Source organism: Gossypium arboreum, chromosome 9 (genome assembly GCF_025698485.1).
Source record: "Gossypium arboreum isolate Shixiya-1 chromosome 9, ASM2569848v2, whole genome shotgun sequence".
In the NCBI taxonomy this organism is placed as follows: Eukaryota; Viridiplantae; Streptophyta; class Magnoliopsida; order Malvales; family Malvaceae; genus Gossypium; species Gossypium arboreum.
The window spans coordinates 42,937,060-42,964,849 of NC_069078.1; the positions used below are offsets into that span (position 1 = coordinate 42,937,060).

Below are 27,790 nucleotides of genomic sequence, written 5' to 3' on the forward strand. Positions count from 1 at the left end.
TATTTATTTTTTAAGTGATTATTTATTTGAAATTGGTTGTTTATTCAATAGTACTAAGTATATTCGAGAGTGATGTCCTTGATAGAATATTGAGACAAGTGAGACTAGGAAGGTATCCTATCTTGTATAACTTGTGCCTGGCGGAGAGCCTTGAAAGTATCTGTATGCTTAGGAAGAGACCAGAAGGGTGACTTAGGTGGTAATCCTTAGTGAAGATGAACCGATCGATCCAAAAATAAAATTTAAATGAACCGAAAGGTTGTAACAGCACCATTTTTCAGTGAAATCAGAACAGTGGTTTAGGGACCACAAATTCGATCCAAAAATAAAATTTACTTTTATTTTATTACACGGTCTGTGATATATTAGGAATGTCATGTGAAAATCCTGATAAGAAAATTTTATCGATTTTGTGTTTAATTAGGGAAAGGACTAAATCGTATAAAATGTAAAAGTTGAATTCTAGTAGCTATAAGGATTAAATAGCTATGGAATTCAAAACTAGAGGTCCTTATATGGTAATTAGACCATTAAAGAAAAGTATGTAGATATTTTGGTGACTCATCCATGGAAATTTAGAAAAAGGGCAAGGACTAAATTGGAAATTGAAAAATATTTAATTAATTAAAAGATGATAAAAGATATTATCTTATTTTTATGTCATCTTCAACCTAAAATACATGGAAACCCTAGGAGAGAGAAAATGAACTTTCATGGTTTAATTGGATAAGTTTTCTTGTCCTGTTTTTAGTAATTTTGATATTTTTGAAATCGGGATAGCTTAATCTATCTATTTGGGGGATCAATTTGAAAAGTTATCAAAGAATGGAAATTAGGTCATGGTTGTATATGCTGAAAATTAGAAATTTATGGTAGAAAATGAAAGGTTGTTGATAGATAAACAACTTTTACAAAGTGATTTTTGATGAAAACATGATTTAGGGACTAAAATGTAAAGTTGTGAAATTTGATGAAAAATTTTGAATTTTTATGAATACATGTGCTGTAAGTTTTGTGATGGGATTTTGGTTAGGCTTGGAATAGGGAGTAAATTGCATAAATTTCATTTTCCGAGCCTAGGGACGAAATTGGAATTTATGGAAAAGTTAGGGGGCAAAACGGTAATTTTGCCTAGGACATAAATTGAGTCCACATGAATATGAAATGTATGAAATTGATGGTTAAATTCATTTATATAGATCCGGACAACACAAATTCGAGGTTAGACCAGGGAAAATAAAAGGTTCCGGATTAATTGATTATATACGCGAACAAGTGTCGATGTAAGTTCATGTAACTTAATCGAGCATGTGATTATGTTTAATTGAATGTTGTGTTTTTATGAAATGTGACTTATATTGATGTGAATTATTTGATTGCTATAATGAAAAATTGAATACATGCTTGAAATGGTGAAAAAGGGTTAAGTTTTGTTTGAATATTAAATTCCGATAAATATATGTGCTTTCCCGAAATGAATGAGGTCCTGCATTTGTAGCACCCCTAACCCATATCCGTCATCAGAACAGGGTCTTGGAGTATTATCAAAACATTCAGAACATTTTTTAGATAATTCCTGTAAATTACTATTTATCTACCGAGATCATTCAAAACGTCCCTTAATTGAACCCTCGAGGCCCAATACAAGCAATAGAATCAAGTCGGGAATTAATCAAAAACTCATAAAACTTTTCGTGACATTTCAAAAATTTTCCAAGGTGCAGGGCTCACACGCCCGTGTCGTCTAGGGACACGCCCGTGTGGTCGGGCCGTGTACTACACACACTCATGTCCCTAACCCGTGTAACTCTCTGACTTTTAAGGCATGAAGAAATTGACGTCACACGGCCAAGTCACACGCCCATGTGCTAGGCCGTGTGGAAAATTTTATTTTCGAAATTTAAGTGTAGTTTTCACAAGGCTATGTAACACACCCATGTCCAAGGCCGTGTCAACCATACGGCTGAGACACAAACCTCTGTCTCTTCCCGTGTGCCCAATTCTGAGCATTCTGTTTCTCATTTTTAAGATGCAGGGTACACACGGCCGGACCACATGCCCATGGGACAGGCCATGTGTCACACACGACCAAGACACAAGCCCGTGTGCCTACCCGTATAGACAAAATAAAGCCATTTCCTAGCCTCATTTGTCACCCAAAACTTACCATTTTCCTGCACCAAAACTCACAAACATATATCCACCAATCCAATATCATATTCACATAAATTTAGCCATCAATCATGTGGTATTATCTCATGCATCAAAGGATATAAACTTACTCTTATCATAAACTTATATGCTAACATAATTCCAACAAACTAACACATAATAAGCACTTATGTGATTACCAAAATATTTCTTCAAAAATAGCCAAACTTAGACAACCACTAGCCACTCCAATGGCTAGATTACAAAACAAAAATTACAAGCCATCATTAGCCAAATAAGCTTATACATGCCACTATACCAAAATGAGATTTCTATTTGTACCAAAATGAGATAATGGATATTGTGATGATTGCTCCGATCAACTTCCAACCTTCGCGAGCTTTGAGCATTATAAAATAAGGAAAATTAAACAGAGTAAGCATTTTATCCTTAGTAAGTTCGTATAACGAAAAATCAACTTACCTGTGATATTTATTAATGCAAGCATACATAAAATTTACATTCCATTGATTTTGGATAAGTTACCTAAGCACATACACTTATTCAACAAGTTAGTCACATAACCTCATATGAATATCAAATAAACATAGATGAGCTCATGACATTACAAGCTTCCATCAATTTCCCCTTTCCACCCTTCAAGAGACTTTTCCATTGAACTATTGAAATCTCGATAGATGTTTGAGTAATATACATGTGCAAAAGTACTCATTAGGGTACATAATAAAAAGGCACACTCTTGAGCCGTACATTCATTAGGATTACCAGTCCAGGCTAAATCCTATCCTTACCATATGCTATAAAGAGCTTAATATGGATTACCCGTCTGGGCTAAATCCAATTTACAACCTGAGCTCAAGAGGGCTTATATTAGAATTACCTGTCAGGGATAAATTCTATCTGCAACATATGCACTATTATTCTTAACCCATCGAAATTCAACATTCAATCGGAACATGATAATTTGTCTATATTAGACAACTTAAGACCATTTCATTATGTATATATCATCTCACGCAATCATACAATTCAATTCAAGCATATTAGCATACATTTTTAAGTTACAGGAACTTATCTTGAAAATGGTTCGTATTTGAATTTCAACTAATCCGAAACCTTTTGCTTTCCTCGATCTAGTTCCATGGTTGGTATTTCAGGATCTATATGGGTAAATTTAACTATTAATCTATCACATTTCATATACATTTGCATCCTATTATATCATAGATAAAATTACCATTTTGCCCCTATCTTTTTCAAAAAAATTGATTTCGTCCCTAAGCTTGGAAAATGAACTTCATGAAATTTAACCCTCTTTCCAAGCCTAGCCAAAATTCATATATTACATTTACAGCATATACATTTCACAAATTTTAGAATTTTTCATGGGTTTTACTACTTTTTCATTTTAGTCCCTAAATCAAGTTTTCATCAAAAATTTCTTTGTAAAAGTTATTTATCTATGAATAACTTTTCATTTTCTACCATAAATTTCTAATTTTTAGCATATTCATCCTTAACCCAAATTTCATACCTTGATAACTTTTCAAGTAAATCCCCTAAATAGAAAGATTAGGCTATTCTGGTTCCAAAAATATAGCAATTACTAAAAACGGGGCTTGATTTCATACCATATTAAGCTTGAAAAGTTTTCTTCCTCTCTCTTTTCCATAGAAAAATTGGGGAAGATGATATGAAAATAGATGATTTTTTTCTTTTTAACTAATTATCGTCTACTAATTTTATTGATTTCCAATTTAGTCCCTATCCTTTTCTAATTTTTCCATGGAGAAGTCATTAAAATATGTACTAACTACTTTTCAATGGCCTAATTACCATATAAGGACCTTAATTTTTGAATTTCATAGCTATTTGGTACTATAGCTACTAGAACCCACCTTTTGCATTTTATGCAATTTAGTCCTTTCCCTAATTAAACACACAATCGGTAAAATTTTCGTACCAAAATTTTTATGTGACCTTCCTATCATGATACCAACCATTAAATAAAATAAAATAAATTTTTATTTTTGGCTCGAATTTGTGGTCCCTAAACCACTATTTCGATCTCACTGAAAATAGGCTATTACAACATTTGTTGTTGAATAGATTTATCTCGGATGAGTATCTTATTAACCTCATTATAGAAAGGATTTAGCTTGGAAGGATAATCCTGACATGATACCTCTCGAGTATATGTTACAATTATGATTTAGCCTAGACTGATAATCCTAATTGAGCTCTTCTAAGCATACGTTATATAAAGGATTTAGCCTGGACTGGTAATCCTGTTATACGATATGTGGCTCGAGAGAATCTACTTTGACTAAGTGCCCTAATGGGTACTTTTGAATAAGAATTGACATGTTATTGAATCGTACACCTTGAGTGCACTTGTAACACCCCAAACTTGGCCTAAACGTTACGGCCGAATCCGACGATGTCACATGAGAGTGTTTTTAAACGAATCGTATCAAGTCATAAAACCATTCAAATTGTTACCTTTTAATTAGACGGAAAATCATGTAAAAATTGAGTTGCTTTGAAAACATTTCTTTATCACGGAAGCTTTTGAAACCCATTTTTTTTCTATTATTTAAGAAATTGTTTCTATTTACGAAAACTCTTAGCTAAGTTTTAAAAAAAAACATGCTTTGGCGTTGTAGTTCATATTCCATAATCACAGTTCAAAAACCCAGATTTAAAACCATAGTCCAAGTCCAAAAATTTCATCAAAATTTCTGGAAATAATAAATGTGTAATAGTAGAAAATTCATAAATCAAAACATATGTGGTCGTGGTCACCGTCGAGTCCTTCATCGCACCGATCCGTCTACTGTTGGGGATTACCTAAACAGATAAACAAATAAAGGGTGAGTTTTAGAAAACTCAGTATGTACATCCTCCCACAGTTTAGCATGCATAATCAATAGCAGCATACAATCATAAATCGGGGCCTGAGCCCTTTACAGAATCAATTAGGCCCTTGACCCGCTCAGAAACAGAATCAGATACAATCATAGGGCTTCAGCCTGCCTCAGATATAACATGCATATCAGATCAAAATATCAGAAACATGCCCACCAACCCTGCACACCAACTCCATCCAACCCGACACACCATGTGAGGATAAAATTGACCCATCCATCTCTACACACCAAATATGAGGATAAAATCAACCCATCCAACCCTACACACCATAAAGTATCGTAGTATGGCACATATTGTAAATATGCAGCTTAACTACCATATAACGGGCTTGTGAAGCCCTTTAGTACTTCCTTTACTTCATCAGACCCATCCCAATGCAATGCATCATACAAGAATGGCATGCTATAGTGCAGATTAACAATCATATACTCATAATTAGATCAGAACATATACATATACATGCATCATAGTATCATATCACAGTATAGGGGTCTAAGTAATGCTTACCAACCCTACGACAGGTCACAGTCGTCTTGGGTGACCCATGCAACCTTACAGTACAGTTCAGAAAAATGGGCTCACATGCCCATGTAGCCTGCCCTTGTGGGTCTACACGCCCGTGTAGCCTACACAACCCAAACTAGCATTGGTTGTGTGGATCACATTACCTGGCCCAAATTCCTACACGCCCGTGTGGTTCACCCATGTGGGCACATATGTCCGTGTGGCTCACACGACCTAATTGACCTTGGCCGTGTGCATGGTTGTGTCTGTCGTGCCCATATCGCTTGCGCACAGCCTGATTTGTTGACCATATACCCGTGTACTATCACATGGCCTACCACACGGAAGACCACACACCCGTGTGGCATCGATAGTAAGCTTTTCAGCTTTCACCGAGTCTCATTTTTAGTGCGTTCAGAGTACACACTTGATTCGATTTCACAATGAAAGCAATCCTGAGCACTCCAGAACCTATAATCGCCACACTTAAATTAAGAATCAGACTTAATCACGATTGAACTTGCAATAATGAAACCAACGACAACGCTTATACAAATGCTTGACTTACCTTTAACACCTTACGATTCGGCTACAAACCAGTACGGTAGCAGCCCCGTTCCACCAAATTCCTTGCTGACAAAATAGAAAATATAACCTTTGTTCAATAACTTAAAACTGAAATGACACTACTCCTAAATCACTTACCACTGACAACGGAGCGGAGTGCAGACCTTAGCAAAACAAGAACGAGCAAAACGAAAAGGAGGAACCAACAATTGAAATGAGGCAAAAACAAAAGAGGGGAGAAAGAAGAACAGCGTCAGAAAATTTAGGAAAAAAGATGAGGGAGCTGAAATTAGGAAGAAAAAGAAAAGAAAAACCTAACAGATGGCATAATCCCTATTTTTCTCCCCCACTAACCCACACAATCACAACTACCTAAGAGTTTAGCTCCACCAAAACTCTAACACAGAACCGAGCAAAAATATATCATTTTTGCTCGTGCTGGCATTCAAACATAAGACCTCTAGCGAAACAACACATCACTTAACCACCAGACTAGCAGGCCCATTCTGATATGGTTTTGCAATTAATTAAACTTAATCCTACTGAGTAAGGTTAAGGCTTTATTTAGAAAAATATCAAAATTTGCTAGAGATAGGGCTTGAACTTAGGACCTTACACACACACCCAAAGCACTTAACTACTGAAGCATATACACAGTTATGTCAAATAATTACCAAAACAATTTTATAAAATTTGGGGTGTTACAGTACTACTTGAGCATCCATCAGAATTTCAATGATTCAACAGACACAAAACCCTTGGTACGATAAGGGATTTATGAGATGAAATAAATAATGTCTTGAGAGAATATTGCATGATGAGCTCATCCATCCTTACTTGATGTATATGAAAATTTTGTGACTAACATGTTTGATTGAGTGCATGTGTTTAGGCAATTTTGCTAAGTTGATGGAAAACATGATATTGTATGCTTAGATTTAATAAACGGGATTGGTAAGTTTAGTTTCCGTTATACGAACTTACTAAGCATGTAATGCTTACTCTGTTTTATTTTTTCCTATTTTATAGTGCTCAAGAGCTCGTCAAGGTTGAAGGTCATTGGAGCATCATCACGCTATCCACTAGCTCATTTTGGGTATATATAGTAAAATCATTTTGGTATAATGGCATGTATAGGCTAACTTGGCCATAGATGGCTTAAGTATGTAGTTTGTAATCTAGCCATTGGAATGGCTAGTAATGGTTGTTTTTGATATACTTGTAATGTCATACTATGGTAGCCATATACATGTTAAATGGTTGTTCAAATTATGCCTAACATATGAAATATACCAAGCTAAGATTATAAACATGTACGCATGTAATGATATGCCATGTTGAATGATAGAGCTTGCTTAATTTGAATGCTTGAAATGGTTGGTATGTGGATGTGAGTTTAAGTGCAGGTCGTTGGTGTGATTTTGGGTGAGAAATGAAGCTAGAAATGGCTTTATTGTCCACACGGGCGTGTGTCTAGACCGTGTGTGACACATAGCCTAGTACATAGGCGTGTGGTTAGGCCGTGTGTCCTCTGCACCATAAATTTGAGAAACAGAATACTCAGAATTGAGCACACGGGTAGAGAAATGGCCATGTGTCTAGCCATGTGTGCTACACGGCCTAGAATACGGGCGTGTGTCTTGGCCGTGTGAAACCTGCACCAAAATTCGAAAAATAAAATCAACCACACGGCCTAGCACACGGGCGTATGGCATGGCTGTGTGCACAAGTCAGAGAGTTACACGGGGTCAAACACAGCCTACAGTACCGGTGTATCCCAGGGTTACACAGGCTTGTCCTTTGGACCACACGGGTGTGTGAGCCCTGTAACTTAGGAAATTTTTGAAATGTCGCGAAAAAAATTCTTAGAGTTTCCGATTAAGTCCCTACTTGATTCTAATGCTTATATTGGGCCTCGAGGATCTATTTAAGGGATGTTTTGAATAATCTCGGAAAATGAACAGTGATTGACATGATTTATTTGTAAATGTTCTAAAAGTTTTGGTAATTCTCCGTAACCCTATTTCGACGACGGATACGGGTTAAGGGGTGTGACAAGGGTAGTCTTAGCTAAGGTGATAAACAACTCAATCTAGGATAACTAATTATTTAATTAGATAATTAGAGATTTATTCGATCATAGACTAGAGGCTCACGTTGTCGACACTAGAAATAGGAAAGTCCATTAGGTTAATTTAGGTTCGTTAATTTAATTAGTTTAATGAATATTTTAATTTTGATTTACACTACTAATTCATGACTCAATTAGGTTATTAAATATTTTCTATAATTAATTTAATAATAGTTTCTCCAATCTACAATCTCTTTGGTACGATCCTCAGAATATTTACTAGTGTTTCATTGTAAACTTTACTATATTACAAGTTGACCCGTACATTTACGTACACCACCCATTCAATTATATCTATTTTTAGTGTGCTATTTTTACTATAAACGAAAACATGTTCAAGTTGTTGGCACCGCTGCCGAGGATTGCGACGGTGAAATTTTGGTTAGATTGATTATTGTAAAATAATATTAATTGAAAGACGAACGAGCTAGATAGTGTTCCAACTTTTACTTATTTTATTTTATTTTAGTGCGCAAAAAAATTATTACGATTATTATTTTTACTTACTGTTTTGATTATTTTTATTTTGAATTTTTTTAGTTAATTAAATATTTTTATTTTTTAATATTTTTATTTACCTTGTTGATTATTAGATTTAACTATGAACATTGAATTTTATAGGTCGGTGTACAAACTATCCAAATCGAGTTGGTTGTACGGAGATTTGACAAGTCAGTGGAGTTATGATTATAAGGACAAGCAACCCAAATGTTCAAACGAACTCCTACCTAAGCCGAGCAAGTATACATCTAAGAGGGATGAAGATCCGACGAACCTATGGAATGAAGATGAAGTGTACAGGGAGGGAGTATATGAGCAATAGGAGATAATGGAGAACCAAATATTGCTTACGCTAGAGCTTTACCAACGAAGAAACGAAACAATAATTTTGTTGGAAGGTATAGATGAGCGAGAAGTAGGGACATCTGAATATTTAGCTGGCACTCCTTGTCATTCGTATGACTATACGTCCGAGTAAGAAAGCCGTGATGGTACCTAAACTTCTTTTTATCGCAAGTGGTACATCAAATATTCTTTTGTTACTTATTTTACATCAAAATGTTATATCCATTAAAAAAATTTCAACCAATCATAAATTGCCACGTCTACTTACTTGACTTGAAGAAATTGAAAATGTTCTTTTGTCGATCAAAAATAATGTTTTTAGAACCAGACCGAATTGATAGGTTGGACTGAAAATTGGTCCAGAGATAGGGGTTGAATTGGTTGACTCGCGAACCAATACAAATCAGTTGAACCGAGCTAAAAAAACTGATTGAACTAGTTGAATCGATTCTCACTATTTTTAATTTTTTTAATTTTTATGAATTTTTAATAAATTTTGAATATATAAAGAAAATAATAATTGTCTTTTTTTGCTACATGGTTTAATTGGTTGTCTTTTTTTTAAAAAAAATAAAATAAACTTAACGGTTTGGCTAACAATAGAGGTACTAATCTACTGAAAAAAGTAATTTAAGTATCACTTATGACAAAAAAAATCAAAATGAGAAAAATAATAAATTTACATGCCAATTTATGAGTTAAATTTTTTAAATGAAGAAAATATCAACTTAAAAAATAATTTACATACAGACAAAAAATAATTTAAGTATCAATATTTTAATCTAAGTATTTAATTTCTATATTATTATTATTCAAAATTTGGATTGAAAAACAAATTTCCGCTTCAATAATAAATGAAGTCATAATCTAGTGTATTTTCTATGCCTTGCCAGTCCAATGATCTTAAAAAGCTACAATAAGACAAAGCATAGACAAAAATGCATATTATGGATTGGTTGGTTGCTCGATAAAACATAGCGTCACGTTGATCCCCATAGCGGCGAGACAAGAGGATACCCCCCGTGGTCCTAGTCCAAAATTCATATGAATGTCAACAGTACATCCACAACATAAAATAAAAAGATAAATCATATCAATAGTCACTCAATTTTGATTTTAATGGCAAAACGTCACTTAATTTTTAATTCAGTCACTTAATTTTAAAAAAATAACAAATCAGTCACTAACATTATCGAAAAGTGACAAATCAATGACTCACAATATTTTTTGTTACAGGCCTAACAAGACAGGTAACGTGGTCCGTTAACTAGTTGATGCGTGAAAACCCAGTTAAAATTAGCTGATGTGGCAGAATGACATTGAGTTTACCTAAAATTTATCTAAAATTACAGCCCAAAATGAGAAAAAATTTTTGCTAATGATAAAGAAAGTAAAACACAAACCCTAATAGAACTTGGAAAAGTTCTTTCTTTGGCATTGAAAATTGATGGCGAAAATGTTGAGGTTGGCATTGAAATGGATGCCAACCACTACAACAATCCTTATAATGTCAGTTCCTTCGATAAGAATGATCCGAACATCGACCCTAGTTTAGTCAAAGCTCCTGCTTGATATGATGTTATGAAGCTTCAAATCAACTTTGATGAGGAATCTGGGAAGATCGTTGATGCTTGCTTTAAAACATTTAGTTGCGGATCGACGATTGCCAAAACCCTGATTGAACTTTTGTTTCTTTCTTTATTTTCTAATCTCTTCTCATCCAGTAATGAGATAATGCATTTGGTTAGATACAACGAAGAAAAGCTCTCGACCATTCTCATTATCAGAACTATTCTTTGTGAAGCTTGCCCCACCGCGATCCGTAACATCATGTTCCTGTTGAATCACTCTAGAAATTTTCTCTTTTTCATCTATTACCCAATCCAACTAGGGTTTTAAAATGAGGTCATTTACACAGTAAAATAACATATCAACTTTTCATTATGTTTGTAATGAAAACTGGTTAATAAGATTAAGTTTTTTTCAAAAAGTCTAGTGAGTATTTTATTATTAAAATCAAAATTGATAATTTAAATTTACCCAAAAAAAATTATGTCTCAATTAGAGTGATCATGGGTGTGGGTGACTACTACCAAGGCCCGCCTAGAAAAATGGGAGGGTTTGGGTAAAAATATAGGCTAGAAAAATGGGCTTGGGCAAAAAACGAGGCCTGTTTAAAAAACGGGCAGCCTCGTAAGAGTTTTTGGCCCTACCAATTATATATTAATATATTTTTTGTTTTTATTTTAATTATTTTAAATTTTTAATATAACTATTTTTATTATATTGTTAATTTGTGTATTGTTTTAAGAATTGTTTTAGTATTATTTTTATTTGTTTTAATATTTATTTTTATATTTTTAAATATATTTGATTTATTATATTTTTAAATTTTTTATTTAATAAAATAAGAAAAAAAATTAATATGGGTGGTAAGTTTGCTCGAGCTTAGTAATTTTATTTCGAGTTGGCTCGAGTAAAATTTTAGGCTCATATTTCGGGCCGGGCCGGGCCCGAGCCTAGTAGACGGGCCTAAAATTTTACTTGGGCCCGGCCCGAACCCGACCCGACCCGACCCATGATCACCTCTAGTCTCAATACACATTTTCTGAATCCCCCCAACCATCCTCCTTATCCGCCATATTTTTCCCGCCCTATCAGATCAGATCGATCACATGAAATCACACAGCAACGACCATATGATGGTGATCATAATAATGCCCCCACTCTCAACCCCACCTCTTCTTCCCCTCATTACTCTTCCATCCTCGCTTTAAAAGAATCTGTCTGTCCTCCACTACCCGCAAATCAATGCCCTGTAAAATTTCTCCATTTTTTTCACCTTTTCCTCCTTTTATTTTTTTAATTTCTTTTTCGTTTTCAAATTAAATTTCTCACTCTCTATATCTACTCTTAATCTTCCACCACTCTCACTTGCTACTATAGCCTTCCATTTCCCTTTTCTTCTCTTCAACCCCACCTGCTAAAATGCACCAATTTCCGGTGCTTCTCAGCCTCATCGCAGTGTCTGTACTGCTGATGGTAACTCCAGTCATTGGGTACCGTCCATGGCCTCACTTAAAACCCAACAGCTCCGATTTAACGTTGGGAAGCTCCAAGAAATTCGAGGGCTCATCAGAGTTCGTCCAAATGAGATACCATATGGGACCAGTTCTCACCGCCAACATCACCGTACACATAGTTTGGTACGGCCGATGGAAAAAATCTCAGAAGAAGATCATCCGTGAGTTCATCAACTCAATCTCCGCCGTTGATGCCAAGCACCCTTCTGTTGCCGGCTGGTGGAAGACCGTACAACTTTATACGGACCAAACGGGCGCCAACATCTCCCATACTGTGCATTTAGGGGAAGAGAAGAACGACCGATTTTACTCGCACGGGAAAAAACTGACGCGCTTGTCGATTCAGTCGGTGATAAAAAGCGCGGTGACAGCGAGTACAAAGCCGTTGCCGATAAACCCCAGGAGCGGGCTTTTCCTCTTGCTCACATCCGATGACGTTTACGTCCAGGATTTTTGCGGCCAAGTATGTGGGTTCCATTATTTCACATTCCCATCCATCGTGGGTTACACGCTCCCATACGCATGGGTGGGGAACTCGGCGAAGCTTTGCCCGGGGGTATGCGCTTATCCCTTCGCTGTGCCGAAATACATGACGGGGTTCAAGCCGTTAAAGTCACCCAACGGTGACGTAGGAGTGGACGGGATGATAAGCGTGATCGGACACGAAATTGCTGAACTGGCAACTAACCCGTTGGTGAACGCTTGGTATGCCGGCCAAGACCCAGTGGCACCGGTGGAAATAGCGGATTTATGTGAGGGTATTTATGGAACTGGAGGTGGTGGATCTTACACGGGACAACTATTGAACGATAAAGATGGTGCCACGTTTAACATGAACGGGATCAGACGGAGGTACTTGGTTCAGTGGGTTTGGAATCATATCCTCAATTACTGTACTGGGCCTAATGCACTTGATCAGTAATTTTTATTTTGAAATTAAAATATTTTAGGGTTTCTTTATTTTGGCATTTTGAGGTTTATTAAATATGGACTTTTGTAATATTTATAATTTATATATTATTCCTTATATGAAGATTTGAAAGATTTGGATGGTGGTGATAACAGGGGTTGAAATTAAACGAATTTTTAATATTTTAATTGTTAATTGAATTAAATTTAAAAAAAGTTAATTGATCCAAAATATTTCGCTTAATTTAGTTTAAAATATGTTTTTTGTTAAAACAAATATAAAATATAATGTTTATTTAATCAAATTATTAGAATTAAAATAACATATAATTTATATTATTATTATTTTTTTTGAAAATCAACTAGACTTTCATAAATGGATAAATAATTAAAATACACAATGAGTTTTAGTCTAATTGGGCTTACAACCGAAAGGAAGAAACCAAATTAAAAAAAACAGTAAAAAAATAAGTCCAGGCCCGATTATTCTTAACCCAAATAATTCAAAATTTAAAAAATTAAAATAGAATAACTTAAGAAAAACCGATAGTCAGTCCAGTCAATCAAAACAGCTAGATATCACTAGCCCCTATCTTTTCAAATCCATCATCCAGCCTTAATGATAGCAGTTTCCAACGTGATCTTTTAATATCTGCTATCAATATCTTTTAACATCTTCTTGAATCTTTTTCGTTTGTCTCCTTTAATCTCCAGCTTTCCCTTTTCTGAGTAGTGACCCTTAGATGCAGTCCCAACGGTTACCCTTCTTCTTCCCTTAGCATATCTTTTTCAAGCATCGGGCAGTCTTGAAACTCCTTCCTCTTGTTCTTCTTGCCTCCGTCGCTCTCTCGCCTGATGGAAACTCTGTGGATGCAGCCCCAGCAGGTAATGTCCTTCCCCTCTTCTTATCGCTTCTTTAACAATAAAATGGGCGTTCTCGTTTTCTGTTTTAGGAATAAAATAAAAACCGATATTCTGAAAGAAAACTTTTTTGCTGTTTATATATCTGATTATCGCTCTTATAATCGATTTGTCTTGATTTATGAACTGACATTTCTTGATTACTGTTCTTGAGTCTCTTTTTATATCCAAACTATGTAATCTCATTTCAATCCCTAACTGAATCGCCTTTAACCCTGTATGTGCCTCCGCTACAAACGATGACGAAATGTTGGAGTGAATAACTGATTTAGAGGCCATGATATCCCCCTCCATACCGCATACAACCAAGCCCGAAGCAGATCTCGAAGTTCTCTTATCGAAAGCCGCATCAAAATAAACTGTTGTTCTCATGCTCCTTTCAGTTTGCTTATGTCCTCTGTCAATGCTGGTGAGAAGTATTTTTTCCTCCGCTCCATTCAACTCTACTATAAAACTGATGACTTGTTTAGAAATATCCCTGCCTGTTGTATTCTTTCTCTCATAAATGAATTTATTTCTATGGTTCCAAATTGACCATAACCCACAGCAAAAAAGACGACACTGGGCTTTGTTCCCCTGCCTGAAAACCCAGATAAGCCACTCCCACAAGCTTTGAATACTGTTATTTGATACCCATGCAAGATCTAAACTTGACCATACTTCAGTTGTTGTGGCACAATACCTGAAAACATGGTTGCAATCTTCATCAGAAATGTGACATCGAGGACATAGAGTTTCCACTGCGACCTTCTTACTCTTTAGATTAGATAGAGTAGGAATATAATTCCAAGAAATTTGTCAAATTGTAATTTTGATTTTTGAAGGGATTTGTAAATTCCATAATTTTTTGTAGAAGTTTCTATTCTCGGTCTGTATAAAATTATTACTAGGACCCGAAGTAGTCTCTTGTAATAGTTTATAGGCACTTCTGACTGAATACTCCCCTGTCGGTTCTCCTTGCCATACTTGGAAGTCCTTATATGTTGTCGCTGCCAAAGGAATAGCAGAATTTTTTTTTGCAATATCCTCATTAAAGGTACTAAGAATTAAATCTGCATTCCACTCTCGATTATTAGCATCAATCAAATCTGATACTAACTTAATGTTCTCATTGGCAGTATCATTTTGCATTCTATCAGTTTCAGCTCCCGATATCCATAAGTCATCCCAAACAGAGATGCGAGCACCTGTTCCTACTCTCCAGCATAACTCTTTCTCCAAAATCCCTTTAGCTGCCCAGGCACTCTTCCAGGTAAACGAAGGTAAATTCCCCAAATGAGCATTGATGAAATTCGAATTTGGATAATATTTTGCTTTTAAAACACGACTTAATAAAGAATTAGGGAAATTGATAAGATGCCAACCTTGTTTTGCTAATAACGTTAAATTGAATTTTTTGAGACTACGAAAGCCTAAACCACCATCTTGTTTCAAAGGGCATAAATCTTTCCACGTACACCAGTGAATGCCTTTTTTGTCTCGACTTTTCTGCCACCATTATTTTGCCATAATGTCTTTTAATTAAGCACAAAAAAACTTGGGAATTAGGGAACATGCCATTGTATAAATAGGAATAGCTTGAAGAATAGCCTTTATAAACACTTTTTTCCCCCCTTGAGATAGGTACCTTCCACTCCAGCTGTTAATTTGTTGCTTCATTCTGTCATTTAAAGTCTGAAAAGACAGTTTCTTCTTTCTACCCACCATATTGGCAACCCAAGGTACCTTTTCGGGTTATTTGAACTACGTACTCCAAGAACCCTGGAAATGACTGCTTTATCCCTTTCCTGTGTATTGGTGCTAAAAAATACTGTAGATTTTTCATAGTTGACACACTGTCCGGAACAATTCCCATATTCAATCAGAATTTGTTTAAGTCAGAATCTGTTTAAGTGACCTAGCTCCTCTCTCTGTGGCTTCCCCAAATAAAATACTTTCGTCTGCAAATAACAAGTGAGAAACTTGTGGGCCATTTTTGCTTGTTTTAACCGCTCTGATTATGTTCCCTTGCGTAGCAAGTCTCATAAGACTGGAAAGACCTTCCCCACAAATTAAAATAGGAACGGACTCAAAGGGTCCCCCTGTTTTAGTCTCCTTGAGGGTTGAAAAATCTCTCCAGCATGACCATTGAAAACCACCCAGTATGAGACTGTGGAAACATATTTCATTAGACTCAATCCATCTTGAATCAAAACCCATGCGCTTCATAATTGTTGCGATAAACTGCCATTCAACTCTATCTTCCAATTTAACTGCTATGAATACCTTCTTCCCCGTTTTCTTTTGTTTTAAAGTATGTAGAATTCATAAGTTAGGAACACATTATTAGAAATTAACCTCCTTGGTACGAAAGCGCGTTGTGCTGGGTCAATACATTTTTCAATAACCACCTGAAGATGGTTCGCAATGACCTTAGCTATCAACTTATAAATAACATTGCATAGGCTTATGGGGCAAAAATGAGTAATATTTGAAGGGTTTTGAATTTTTGGGATCAGAACTATGTTAGTCGTATTAATTAAACTAATATCCATACCTCCATTTAGATGTTGTAGGCAAAATGATGAGACCTCCTCCCCTATAATTGACTAACAGTTCTAATAAAATAAAGCATAAAATAAAGCTGGGAATCCATCTTCTCTTGGAGCTTTTGTTGGCCCCAATTCTTACAAGGCCACTTGAATTTCCTCCTTTGTGTATCTTGCTGTCAATCGAGCATTATCCTCTTTAAAAATATAATGATCTATTCCTGTTAATAGATGTTCAAAATTTCCCCTCCTCCCAGCTGAAAATGGATTCTGAAAATAAGATCTAGCTATTCCTTCCATTTTATTAATCTCTTCTGTTTCTCTACCATCTTCAAATTGCAGTTTTTGAATAAGGTTCCTTCTTCGTCGTCGAGTTGCTTGTTTATGAAAAAAAAGTAGTATTTTTATCTCCAAATTGCAGCCAATTAACTCGAGCCCTCTGTTCTCAATATCATTCATCCTTGTCAATCTCAAAATTAAGTTGAATCTTCGTATCAATAAGTTCTGCCAGATTTTCATCATTCCTATCAGATTTCATCAACTCGACCAATCTAGAAGTTAGCCTATTCTTATTTATCTTTCTCCTATGCCTATTTTGATTCGCCCATCTTTCCAAGCCTTGTCTTACTTTTTCCAATTTTAGTAACAAGTCTCCATTTGAATTATCCCATACGTATCTTACCTCATCAACAAAAGATTCCTCCATCATCCACCAGGCCTCGAATTTGAAACTCTTTTTAGGCCTCTCATTATCTTTAGTTTCTGTCGTGATAAGAAGTGGACAATGATCTGAAAAAGAATGTGATAGATATTAAATCATTGCCTCTGGAAATGTAGACAGCCAATCCTCATTAGCAGCTCCTCTATCTAGCCTTTCTTGAATATTTGTTTCCGGTAAGTTACCCTTTTCCTATGTAAACCAATTCCCTATATAGCCCACATCCAGTAGGTGACAATCTGCTAGCACTGAACGGAATGCATCCATGTTCCTCTCCTTTCTAGGTAAACCCCCTCTTTTTCCATGACCATACATTATTTCATTAACGTCCCCACAAACTAACCAAGGAAGCTCCTCAGCATTACTCAAATTCCTCAATAAATCCCAAGATTCGTTTCTATCTTGAGCGTATGGAGAGCCATAAAACCCAGTAAATCTCCACCTATGCCCTTTATCAGTATCTTCAATGACTACATCAATGTGCCTTTTTGAGAAAATTTGGAGAATAATTGTAACATCATCATGCCATGCCAGACATAGTCCTCTCGAACCATCAGAATCAACGTCAATACCATTTCAAAAACCACAACTTCTACAACTTGGGGATTATACAACTTTTGCGAATACCGAAGTCGTCGTACCGTCCGTGGATTTCGCAAGCCACGGACATTCCAACTTAGGATTTTCATTGCCTCTGGTCGGCTTGCCTTTTGGCAGTTGCTAATCCTAAAAAGTTGTTCACCAATTTGCTATCTTTCATCATTAGATTACCAGTACGAACGATATAATCATCAGTTTCTTCTTTTTGCCTCTTTTTCCCCTCTTTGAATCCCTTCTTCAGCATCGTGGTCCATTGAGAATTGCTGTTCTTCTATTGGTTTCTTTCCATCCCTTTTAGAGGATGTGATTCCTTCCAAGGAAAATCCCAAAACGGGTTCAATCTGTGCCTTTTTTACAGAATTATTTAGCGCACTCCATATTCTCCCTTTAATGTGCTATTACCATCGAAATATCTATCCCTTATTCCCCCTTCTTCTTCGCGTAACCAGATGTTACTTTGTACCCATGCTTTCTTAGATTGTGCTCTTAAAGAAAGATCCCATCCCATTTCAGTAATCTCCACTCTTAACGCCATTTTTGCCTCACAAAAAGAATCGCTATGTCCCAAACGACCACAATAGAAACAAAAAAGTGATAATCTTTTCATATTTGAATCTGATTTATTCCCATAGAACATAATCTGCTTCTTCCTTTTTAAAGGAGACCTTACATCCAATTGGATTCTAACATGTAAAAAATTTTGATATCCCTTTCCCATGTTGGCACCATCATACTCCAACAACAAGCCTATGAATTCACCAAGTTGCTTTGCCAAAGCCTCAGAATAGTATCCTGCAGGAATATAATGGATCTGAACCCAAAACGGTAAAAAAATTAAAGGGACTAATAATGGATCTTCCCCGCTGTAATGAATGTAATAATAATAAATGGTTATTAAATGTCCAAGGAGAACTCTTAACAACCCTGTCCACATCCATACTATGAAAGAATTGAAACATAAAAGAATTGAAACATAAATCTTTTTTCCCCAGATCCACAATTCTAACAATGCCACAGATTTGCCATAGTACTTTTCATAGCAGCAAAATTAATAACACTAGCTGTTAAAAAACAACCCACTAATTGGTAATCACCTTCTTCTCTCGCTGGACTTGGAAAAGTTGGAATTTGTATAATCTCAAGCTAGGGTTCATGTTAAAAAATTACCTATACATGAGATGTGTGTTTTGATGATTTATGGAGGAATATGAGATTTTAAAGGATAGTAAACAACTTTTACTAAGTAGTTTTTCATGGAAATGACTTAATGGACCATTCTGTAAAAGTTGTGAAAATGGGTAGAAAAATGTGAAATGAAAGAAAATGTGGGCTGTTATAGGCAAGAAAAATATTCGGCTAGGCTTGAGTAACTTAGAAATTTCATGCATTTCATTATACGAGCCTTAGGACTAAATTGTAAAAGTGTGAAAGGTTAGGGGCAAATTGGTCATTTTGCCTGGGGGTGAGTTTTAAATCCTAAAATGAAAAATGTGATGTATTAATAGCCAAATTTTATTGATATAGACCCTGAGGAACTAATGCCGAAGGTCGACCGTGGAAAACGAAAGGTTTCAGAGTAACTGAAATACGAAACCCGAAGTAACTACCGGGTAAGTTCGTATAACCCGAAGTAAACTCTTAATATACTTAAATATGCATGTTCTTGAATGTATGAAAAATTAGATATTTGTTGCATGATAATCCATGAAATGTGGTAGTGTAATTGAAAAGATGATAAATGTCTCGGATGAAATAGAAAGGGAAATTCGATGGATAAATTATGGCTTATATGATATGAGATCCTGCATGTGTTGCAAAAAAGGATTTAGCCCGGATGGGTAATTTGATGATCTCAAAATGAAAAGGATCTAGCCCGGACGGGTGTTCCTTAAGTGATCGAGCCTTCCGAAGATTATGGGTGCATTAAGGATTTAGCCTAGACGGGTAGTCTAACTTGAGGACTGAATTTAGCCTGGATTGGTAATTCAAATCCGAGCTTATGAGAGTAATTGTTGTTAAAAGGGATTTAGCCTGGACTGGTAATCCTAACATTGCTCTATGAGTTTTTACTACGGGGGATTTAGCTTGGACTGGTAATCCCGGCATTGCTCTATGAGTTTTTACTACGGGGGATTTAGCCTGGACTGGTAATCCCGCCGTAAGATGTAATATTCGCTGGAGTACGTACTCGAGATGATCACTTGTGTGACTTGATGGTAATTGAACTAGCCATCGAGATTTCTGAGAAATTCAATGGGACTAACATGAGAAATAAAGAATGGAAATATTGAATTGATGAGCTCATCTAAAACTAATGACATGATGTATTGTTATGAAACTAACTTGACGATTGAGTGCATGTGATAGGGAAACTATTTTATGCTTGTTGGAATTATTTCCTAAATATGGTTGTATGCTAATTAACCGGTAAGTTTACTCTCCAGTTATCCGGACTTACTAAGCATATAAATGCTTACCCCCTTCTCTTTTCCCTGTCTTGCAGAGCTCGTGGACTCGTGAAGATTGGAAGACGGTTGGAGAATCAACACACTATCGACTTGTCCTGCTTTGGTATATAGATATTTTCATTTTATTTAATGGCATGTATAAGATTTTTGGTTATTTTGTTATATGTGTCATTTAGCTAGTCAATGTGAGGCAGATACAGGATCAGACTTCAGAATCGGCTGTGATGGTTGTCTGATGTTTAAAGATCAGATTTGTGTAACGAAAAATAATGAGTTGATTCGGAGGATCTTGCACGAAGCACACAATGGTTGTTTGTCCATGCAGGTAGTACAAAGATGTACAATGACTTGAAGAAAATGTATTGGTGGAACGGAATGAAAAGAGATATTTCCGAGTTTGTATCGCGATGCTTGGTTTGTCAGCAAGTAAAAGCTGAACATCAGGTGCCTTCGAGTCTACTTTAGCCTATCATGATTCCCGAATGGAAATGGAATCAAATTACTATGGATTTTGTATCAGGATTGCCGTTAACTCCGAAGAAGAAAGATGTCGTCTGGGTGATAGTCGACAGATTGACTAAATCAGGCCATTTTATTTCAGTACGCATTGATTATTCTCTTGATAAGTTAGCTGAATTATATATTAGTGAGATTGTTAGACTTCACGGAGTACCTTTGTCGATTATTTTGGATAGAGATCCGAGGTTTACTTTGCGATTTTGGAAAAAACTGCAAGAAGCATTAGGTACGAAGTTAAATTTCAACACTGCCTTCCATCCACAGATTGATGGACAATCAGAGAGAGTAATTTAGATTCTTGAAGGCATGCTCAGATGTTGCGTGTTGGAGTTCCAAGGAAGTTGGGAAAGGTACTTACCATTGGTGGAATTTGCTTACAATAATAGTTATCAGACGAGTTTGAAAATGGCACCTTATGAAGCGTTGTATGGTCGCAAGTGCCGGACACCGCTGTATTGGACCAAACTCAAAGAAAACCAAATTTACGGAGTTGATTTAATCAAGGAAACTGAAGAAAAAGTGAAAGTGATTCGAGCATGTTTGAAAGCTGCTTCAGATAGGCAAAAATCTTACGCAGATTTGAAGCGAAAAGAGATCGACTTTCAAGTTGGTGATAAAGTGTTTTTAAAAGTGTCTCCATGGAAGAAAGTTTTTAGATCCGGTCGGAAAGGCAAGTTGAGTCCACGTTTTATCAGACCGTATGAGGTAATTGAAAGAATTGGCCCGGTAGCGTATCAGTTAGCATTACCGCCGGAATTAGAGAGGATTCATGATGTATTCCATGTATCTATGTTACATCGGTATCGTTCGGATCCTTCACATGTGATTTCACCGACAGAAATCGAGTTACAACCGGATATGACTTATAATGAAGAACCGATTAAAATTTTAGCTCGGGAGGTCACTGCAGCAAAATTGACTTTTAGTGGTGTTTTTTAAAGTCTTAGCGCCGCTAAAACTATTTATGGCGTTTTACAAGCGCTGCACAAAACGCCGCTATAGATAACGCGCTAAATTTTGTATGCTTATTTAAAAAACGCCGATAAAGGTCATAAAATTTAAAAAAATATATATTATAAAGGTCATGAAAAATATAAAAGTTTAAAATTCATTATCAAAATATTGAGAAGAATAATATCCATAATATAAATATAAAAGTTCCTATTAAAATTCTATTAAAATTCATTATCAAATTAAATTTTCTATTAAAATTTTAACTTTAAAACTAAATACAAAAATTAATGAATTTAAATTTAAATTTTAAAATAATAAATTAATAACACAATTAAAATCCAAAAGTTAAAACTCAAGTTATCTTAAATATTAAAATAAAAATAAAAATTTAGAATCAAAACTAAAATAAATAATAAAAATTAGATTAAATATAAAGATATCAATAAAATAAGATATTATAATGAAGTTACTTAAATGAAATAAGGACTTAAATCATAACCATGTAAAATATAAGATTTGAATATCCATTCCCATGTGAAATATCAACATTGATTATTTAAATTGATTAAGCTGCTAATGAATATTCTATTTTCTAAGTCAAAATTACAATTCATTTTTTTCTTCTTTCAACTCAAATAAAAATAAAAGGTTGAAAACAAAACAATTAAATTATTATTAAATATATGCAAATATGCAAGTAGACTATTACAAAACTAGGTGTAGTTTTTGATCAACTAATTAGTTGATCCTACTGCAAGTTCTATCTATAATCTGCTTAACTAACATACAAACATAAGGCACTCTAATACTTTTTTGCAAATAAAATATCTGAAACTCATACCTGAATTTAGATTCAGAGCATATACGGTGTCAACTACATGTTGATCAATATCATTCTTATTCGCTGCTGCAATGCCTCCCTCATGCATTTGTAGAGGTAGGAGCCAACCATTATGTGCCTTCTGCAAACTGTTCTTGGACCGCAATCTAGTGTAGTTGGTTTTTCTTGTTCCATTTGCCACCAGTCAAAACATAAAAGAGCTATATTATGGTAACTCCATTAGCTTACACAGTAAATTATAGCTCGCATGTTTCAAAGGTATGATTCAATCAGTGGGGATTCTGGTAAAATAATAGTCGTTGAGAAGGAAAATTGATGATAAATTAGATAGGAGCAGAGAATATATACTATATTTTATCTGAACAAATGTTCCTTTCTTCAAATATATTGGAATGAATAATGATTAATTTGCATCATCAACGCTAGTGAAAATCCATAAAGAAAAAAAATGATAGTTAGAATGTAGCATAAAATTAGCTTAATTCTGCTGGGCAAAATTAAACAACTGCATCCCAAACACCATCACTAGAGATAATCATCCTACCACCAACAGTAGACAACTACAGAAAATAGGCTAGTTGGTAAAAGAAAACAATTAATAACAAAGAAGAAAATGTCTTCTAATTTTAGATAAAACACTAACTCGTTCAAGCAGACCCTTTTAAAGAAAACTGATTAAGAAAGAAAAAGAAAAAGCTCATACCAAATTCAAAGTAACAAAAATGGAAGAAAATTCATAATTAATCTCTTTCGCAAACAAATATCAGATTGGTTAAATTCTACTATTAGTAATAAGCGAGGGACCAAACGGTGGAACAGTGATCACTGACCATAAACTAGTGGAACTAGAGTTTTTAGTAGTCCGAAAACTTAATAAACTAGTGGAAAAAAATCTTTAAGGTATAATAAAATTTCAAAGACATCACCACAATACTTAATAGGTACATATAAAAGTACATGTCAGGCAATACAATGAACAAGAAAATGAACTGAAACAGAACAGATAGAAAGAGTTCTAGGCTTAGTAGTTGCTAGATTCACCTAAAGTTTGCACACAGTCCCAATCACCATCAGCATCCTCTGACCATCAAACCTACAAGGAAAAGTGAATGTATCACAATTTGATCACATTTCTCAATCTTGTTGGCATATAATGAAATTTGCAAAAACAACCAAGATTTCTATGGTCTTTTTAAAGAGGGAGATCCATCTAGCTTATACTGCAGTGTTATCGTAACTACAGGAAAACAAAATATCCATTGTGGGATGCCACCGAACCATTTTCACATCCTGAGTATGACCTTGAAAACTTGAATACATTCAAATTCATTCCCTGGCAGGATTTCCCAAATCCAAACAGTTTTATCTTGCCCACATGTCGCAAGAAGAGAACCTGATGCATTCCAAGGTACACTTTTCACTTCATTTTAAATTGAATATTAATGCAAGTGGAAATCATGTCTTTAAAATATATATTTGTGTTTAAACTAATTAATAATAACACATTAAATATGGACTATATTAAAATAAAAATTAGATTCTATTGTAAGTGAAACGAAATTTAAATTAATAAAGTAAGCATAATAAAATTAGAATGTATAAAATGCTAAAATAAAACTTTAGTTAAATGATAAATTTAAGATTTTACTAACTTAATTAGTATGGGTTCAAATCTCATCATATGCATATATTAAAATATTAAAGTACCCTCAAATAATATAATTTATTTTAAATGTGAAGAGACATTAAAATATTTTTCTTTAACTGAATTGAGACTTAGTTGATGGGTGATACCAACTTAGTAAAGGGCTTTATAAATAGTATAGATGTCTATCTTAAAGAGCAATTATTAATACCACCTAACATAAGTCAAAAATATTGTTTCTATCAAATAAACCTTAATTTATTAACAATGCAATTACTTATATATATAAAAAAATACAGAAAATCAACTGAAAATGATGAATATATAAATTTCGTTTGATGTTACACGGTTTAATTTATCATTGTTTTACTTGAATAATATTGTTTTTTATAAATATTCTTTAAAAATTATGTATATATAATACCAATGTAAAAACAGCCTAAAACCTTGGTGTAAGCAAATAAAAAAGCTTTCACATTTTGCTTATTGCAAAAGTGAAATTCTTAAAAACCTCCACCAAACAACCACAAAATTAACAAAACAGAACTTCCCTGATGCTTTATAGAAACTAATCATGCAACTCATCCCATCGCATAGAAACAACTAGATAAGATGAAAAGGATATTCTTCATAATGATGGAGTCGGACATTGTTTGGAACCTTTGTTGCTGTAATATGTAATGGAAGGGTGGTATTAGCTAAATCTGTTTAAAATTTATTATTCTCAAATTCCTTATAGAATACCAAAACAGTTCAAAATAAGAACTCACTATCTGTTGAAGTAGAGTCTGGACCTGCATGACAATGTAATTAGAATCAGTAAAATTAAGATCAAAATCAGTTAAATCATTACAATATCTATATAACTAAACATAAGAAAATCCCCATGCTTTTTCGCTATCTCGGAATATCATACAATGGTCCAAAGCAAACAAATCAATTTGAGTGCAAAACTCAGAATACACCCTAAAAAAGAATAATATTTGCCTGCTCTAAACAACCATGAAGAGAAGGAAATACTCTTAAAGTTTATTTGTGATACATATAAATGTCGGGGAACTTGAAAAGTAACTTACAAAAGCTGCCATTGTTTCATTCTCCAGTTTTCAATCTACAGAATCATCCCCATTTTGCAGAATATAAGATAAAATAAAAACTATACAACACAGAATGCTATCAAAGGTATCAATGTCCGCTACCATATAAAATGACAGTTGATGAAGGAAGCAAACTTTTTCTTTGAAGAACGTAAAATTCAAGCATAAAATCAGTGAAATCAACATTCTGCAGAATATAGGATAAAATAAAAACTATACACCATAGAATGCTACAAAAGGTATCAATGTTTGCTATATGACAGTTGATGAAGGAAGCAAACTTTTTCTTTGAAGAACGTAAAATTCAAGCCTAAAATCAGTGAAATCAATCTATCTTACTCAAACTCAGGTGTGAGCATAGAATATGGTTATGCATCTGACATAAATGTATTTGAAGAGTCCTTGAAGGGTTGTAAACCCATGGCTATGTCAAACACAAGAGACAGACATGAGAAGGAGAAAGAAACCTTCAAGTACAAAGTTGACTATTTCACAACATGAACATTTAGCTTGTCGAGTTCCTTCAGGATATGAAAACAATTGACGACAAGAGCCATAAACCATTTGAGCCATTTGAACCATCTCTGCATCCCAACTATCAAAAAGCAAACAAAGTAAGAAAGCCAATGAATCAAGACAACACTATGAGAAACATAATTATAGGCATAAGTATAGGCTTTGTTACCCGGCTTGGAGCAATTTGGGATGCAGTACTTGTGTCGACACGATCCGACACGGTATACGGGTCAGATCCGGCAAAAACTAGCAGAGGCAGTGGGCGAGAACTGAGATGAGAAGAGAATGAAGAAACCTGATTTGTAAATACGAGAGAGAATAGAGGATGGTAAGCTTCGTTACCTTGACTCGGCAATTTGGGGTGCAATACCTATGTCAACACGATCCGACACGGAATACAGGTCAGATCCGAAAAAAATCAGCGGAGACGGCGGTGGGCGAGAACTGAGATGAGAAGAAAAAATGATTTGCAGAGACGAGGGAGAGAAGAGGGGTGAATTTGGGGGAAAATTTTCGGAGTAAAAGGGAAAAGGGAACTTTTATTTGGGGATTTAGGGCGCGACAGAGATGAGAAGAAGAGGGGGTAATGAGCGAGTAACAAAAAATTATTGGTCTTTTTGCGGATTTTCACTAAAAACGCCACTATATCTAAACTTTTTATGGTGTTTTTTGACAAAAACGCCACTATTGTTTAATTTTTTTTTTTTTTTCATTTCTAACATTTTTTTAGTTTTTCTTTCAAAATTTTTGTGCTGAGTTTATTATTTTTCAAATTTTTTTAAATTTTGAATATTGAACTTTTAACTGAAATATGAACTAAAATATTAAATATTAAAATTTTAAGTTTTTAATTTTTAAATTTTTAAATTTTTGAAGATTTTATAATTTTAAATTAACATATAAAATAAAGCTTAAAACGGCAACATTTTGCAATCATTTTACCATTTCACTTTTTTTTCCTTTTTTTTTGTGTTTTGTTTTTTGCTCTTACATTAAATCATTATATATATACTTAATATCCATATGAAATTTATTTTTATATTTTAGGGTTTATGATTTATGAGTTATAGTTTAGGGTTTGTGATTTATGATCTACAGTTTATGGGTTTAAAAATTAATTTTAGGGCTTGGGGTTTAAAGGTTGGGGTTTGGGGTTTGGGGTTTAAAGATTAAAGTTTTAAGGGTTTATGATTTGAGATTTAGGGTTTAAGGTGTTGGGATTAAGGTTTATCGTTTATAGTTTTAAGGGTTTATGATTTGAGATTTAGGGTCTGGTGTTAATTAGTGTTTATAGTTTTAAGGGTTTATGATTAGAGATTTAAGGTCTGGGGGTTAAAGGGTTATTGATTTAAGAGGTTAGGGGTTAGTGTTTAAAGAAAGCCATAACATTGATTTTAACAACTTCGTAACTTAATTAAATGAAAACTTCTAATTAAATAGTTTAGTTATCAAAGTGTAACTTTTCATGATTAAGTAACTAAAATGAAATTAACTTTCCCATAGCTAAGTGAATAGTGTAGTTAATTTATATTGTTTATAAAGTCGGTTTTAGATATGATCAAAATAAAATCAATTCAAAATAAAAATAAGACCTTATTTAATTTGTTATAATTTGGTCTTATCCAAAATAGATAATTACCTATCCATATCAATCATTACTTTTTTTATTTATTTTTCAATAAATAATTTGTTATAATTTTAAAATATTAAAATTAATATTATCTAATTTATAATTATATAAGAGATTATTTAATATATAAATTAAAAACACTAATTAATCTAAACCCTAAACCCATTAACTATAGTCTCCAAACCCTAAATCATAAAATATAAACCATTA

At 34.4% G+C, this 27,790-nt stretch overlaps 1 protein-coding gene and 1 long non-coding RNA gene across 2 annotated transcripts; one reads left to right on the forward strand and one right to left on the reverse strand.

The window, feature by feature from the left end:
- Positions 1-11,831: 11,831 nt before the first annotated feature.
- LOC108457524 (protein EXORDIUM-like 3) lies at positions 11,832-13,296 on the forward strand. The gene has a single exon (XM_017756644.2). The coding sequence runs from the start codon at positions 12,140-12,142 to the stop codon at positions 13,154-13,156; it is 1,017 nt and encodes a 338-aa protein (XP_017612133.1). The 5' UTR covers positions 11,832-12,139; the 3' UTR covers positions 13,157-13,296.
- A 9,227-nt stretch (positions 13,297-22,523) lies between these two features.
- LOC108464387 (uncharacterized) lies at positions 22,524-25,863 on the reverse strand. The gene is made up of 5 exons (XR_008271096.1): positions 25,414-25,863; positions 25,108-25,131; positions 23,971-25,005; positions 23,734-23,785; positions 22,524-22,892 (listed from the first exon to the last, which is right to left on the reverse strand). It is a non-coding gene; the product is annotated as an uncharacterized LOC108464387 (long non-coding RNA).
- Positions 25,864-27,790: the final 1,927 nt, after the last annotated feature.

Bases quoted from the DNA above. Each gene is read 5' to 3' on its own strand.
- LOC108457524 (XM_017756644.2), top strand. From the start codon at position 12,140: ATGCACCAATTTCCGGTGCTTCTCAGCCTCATCGCAGTGTCTGTACTG.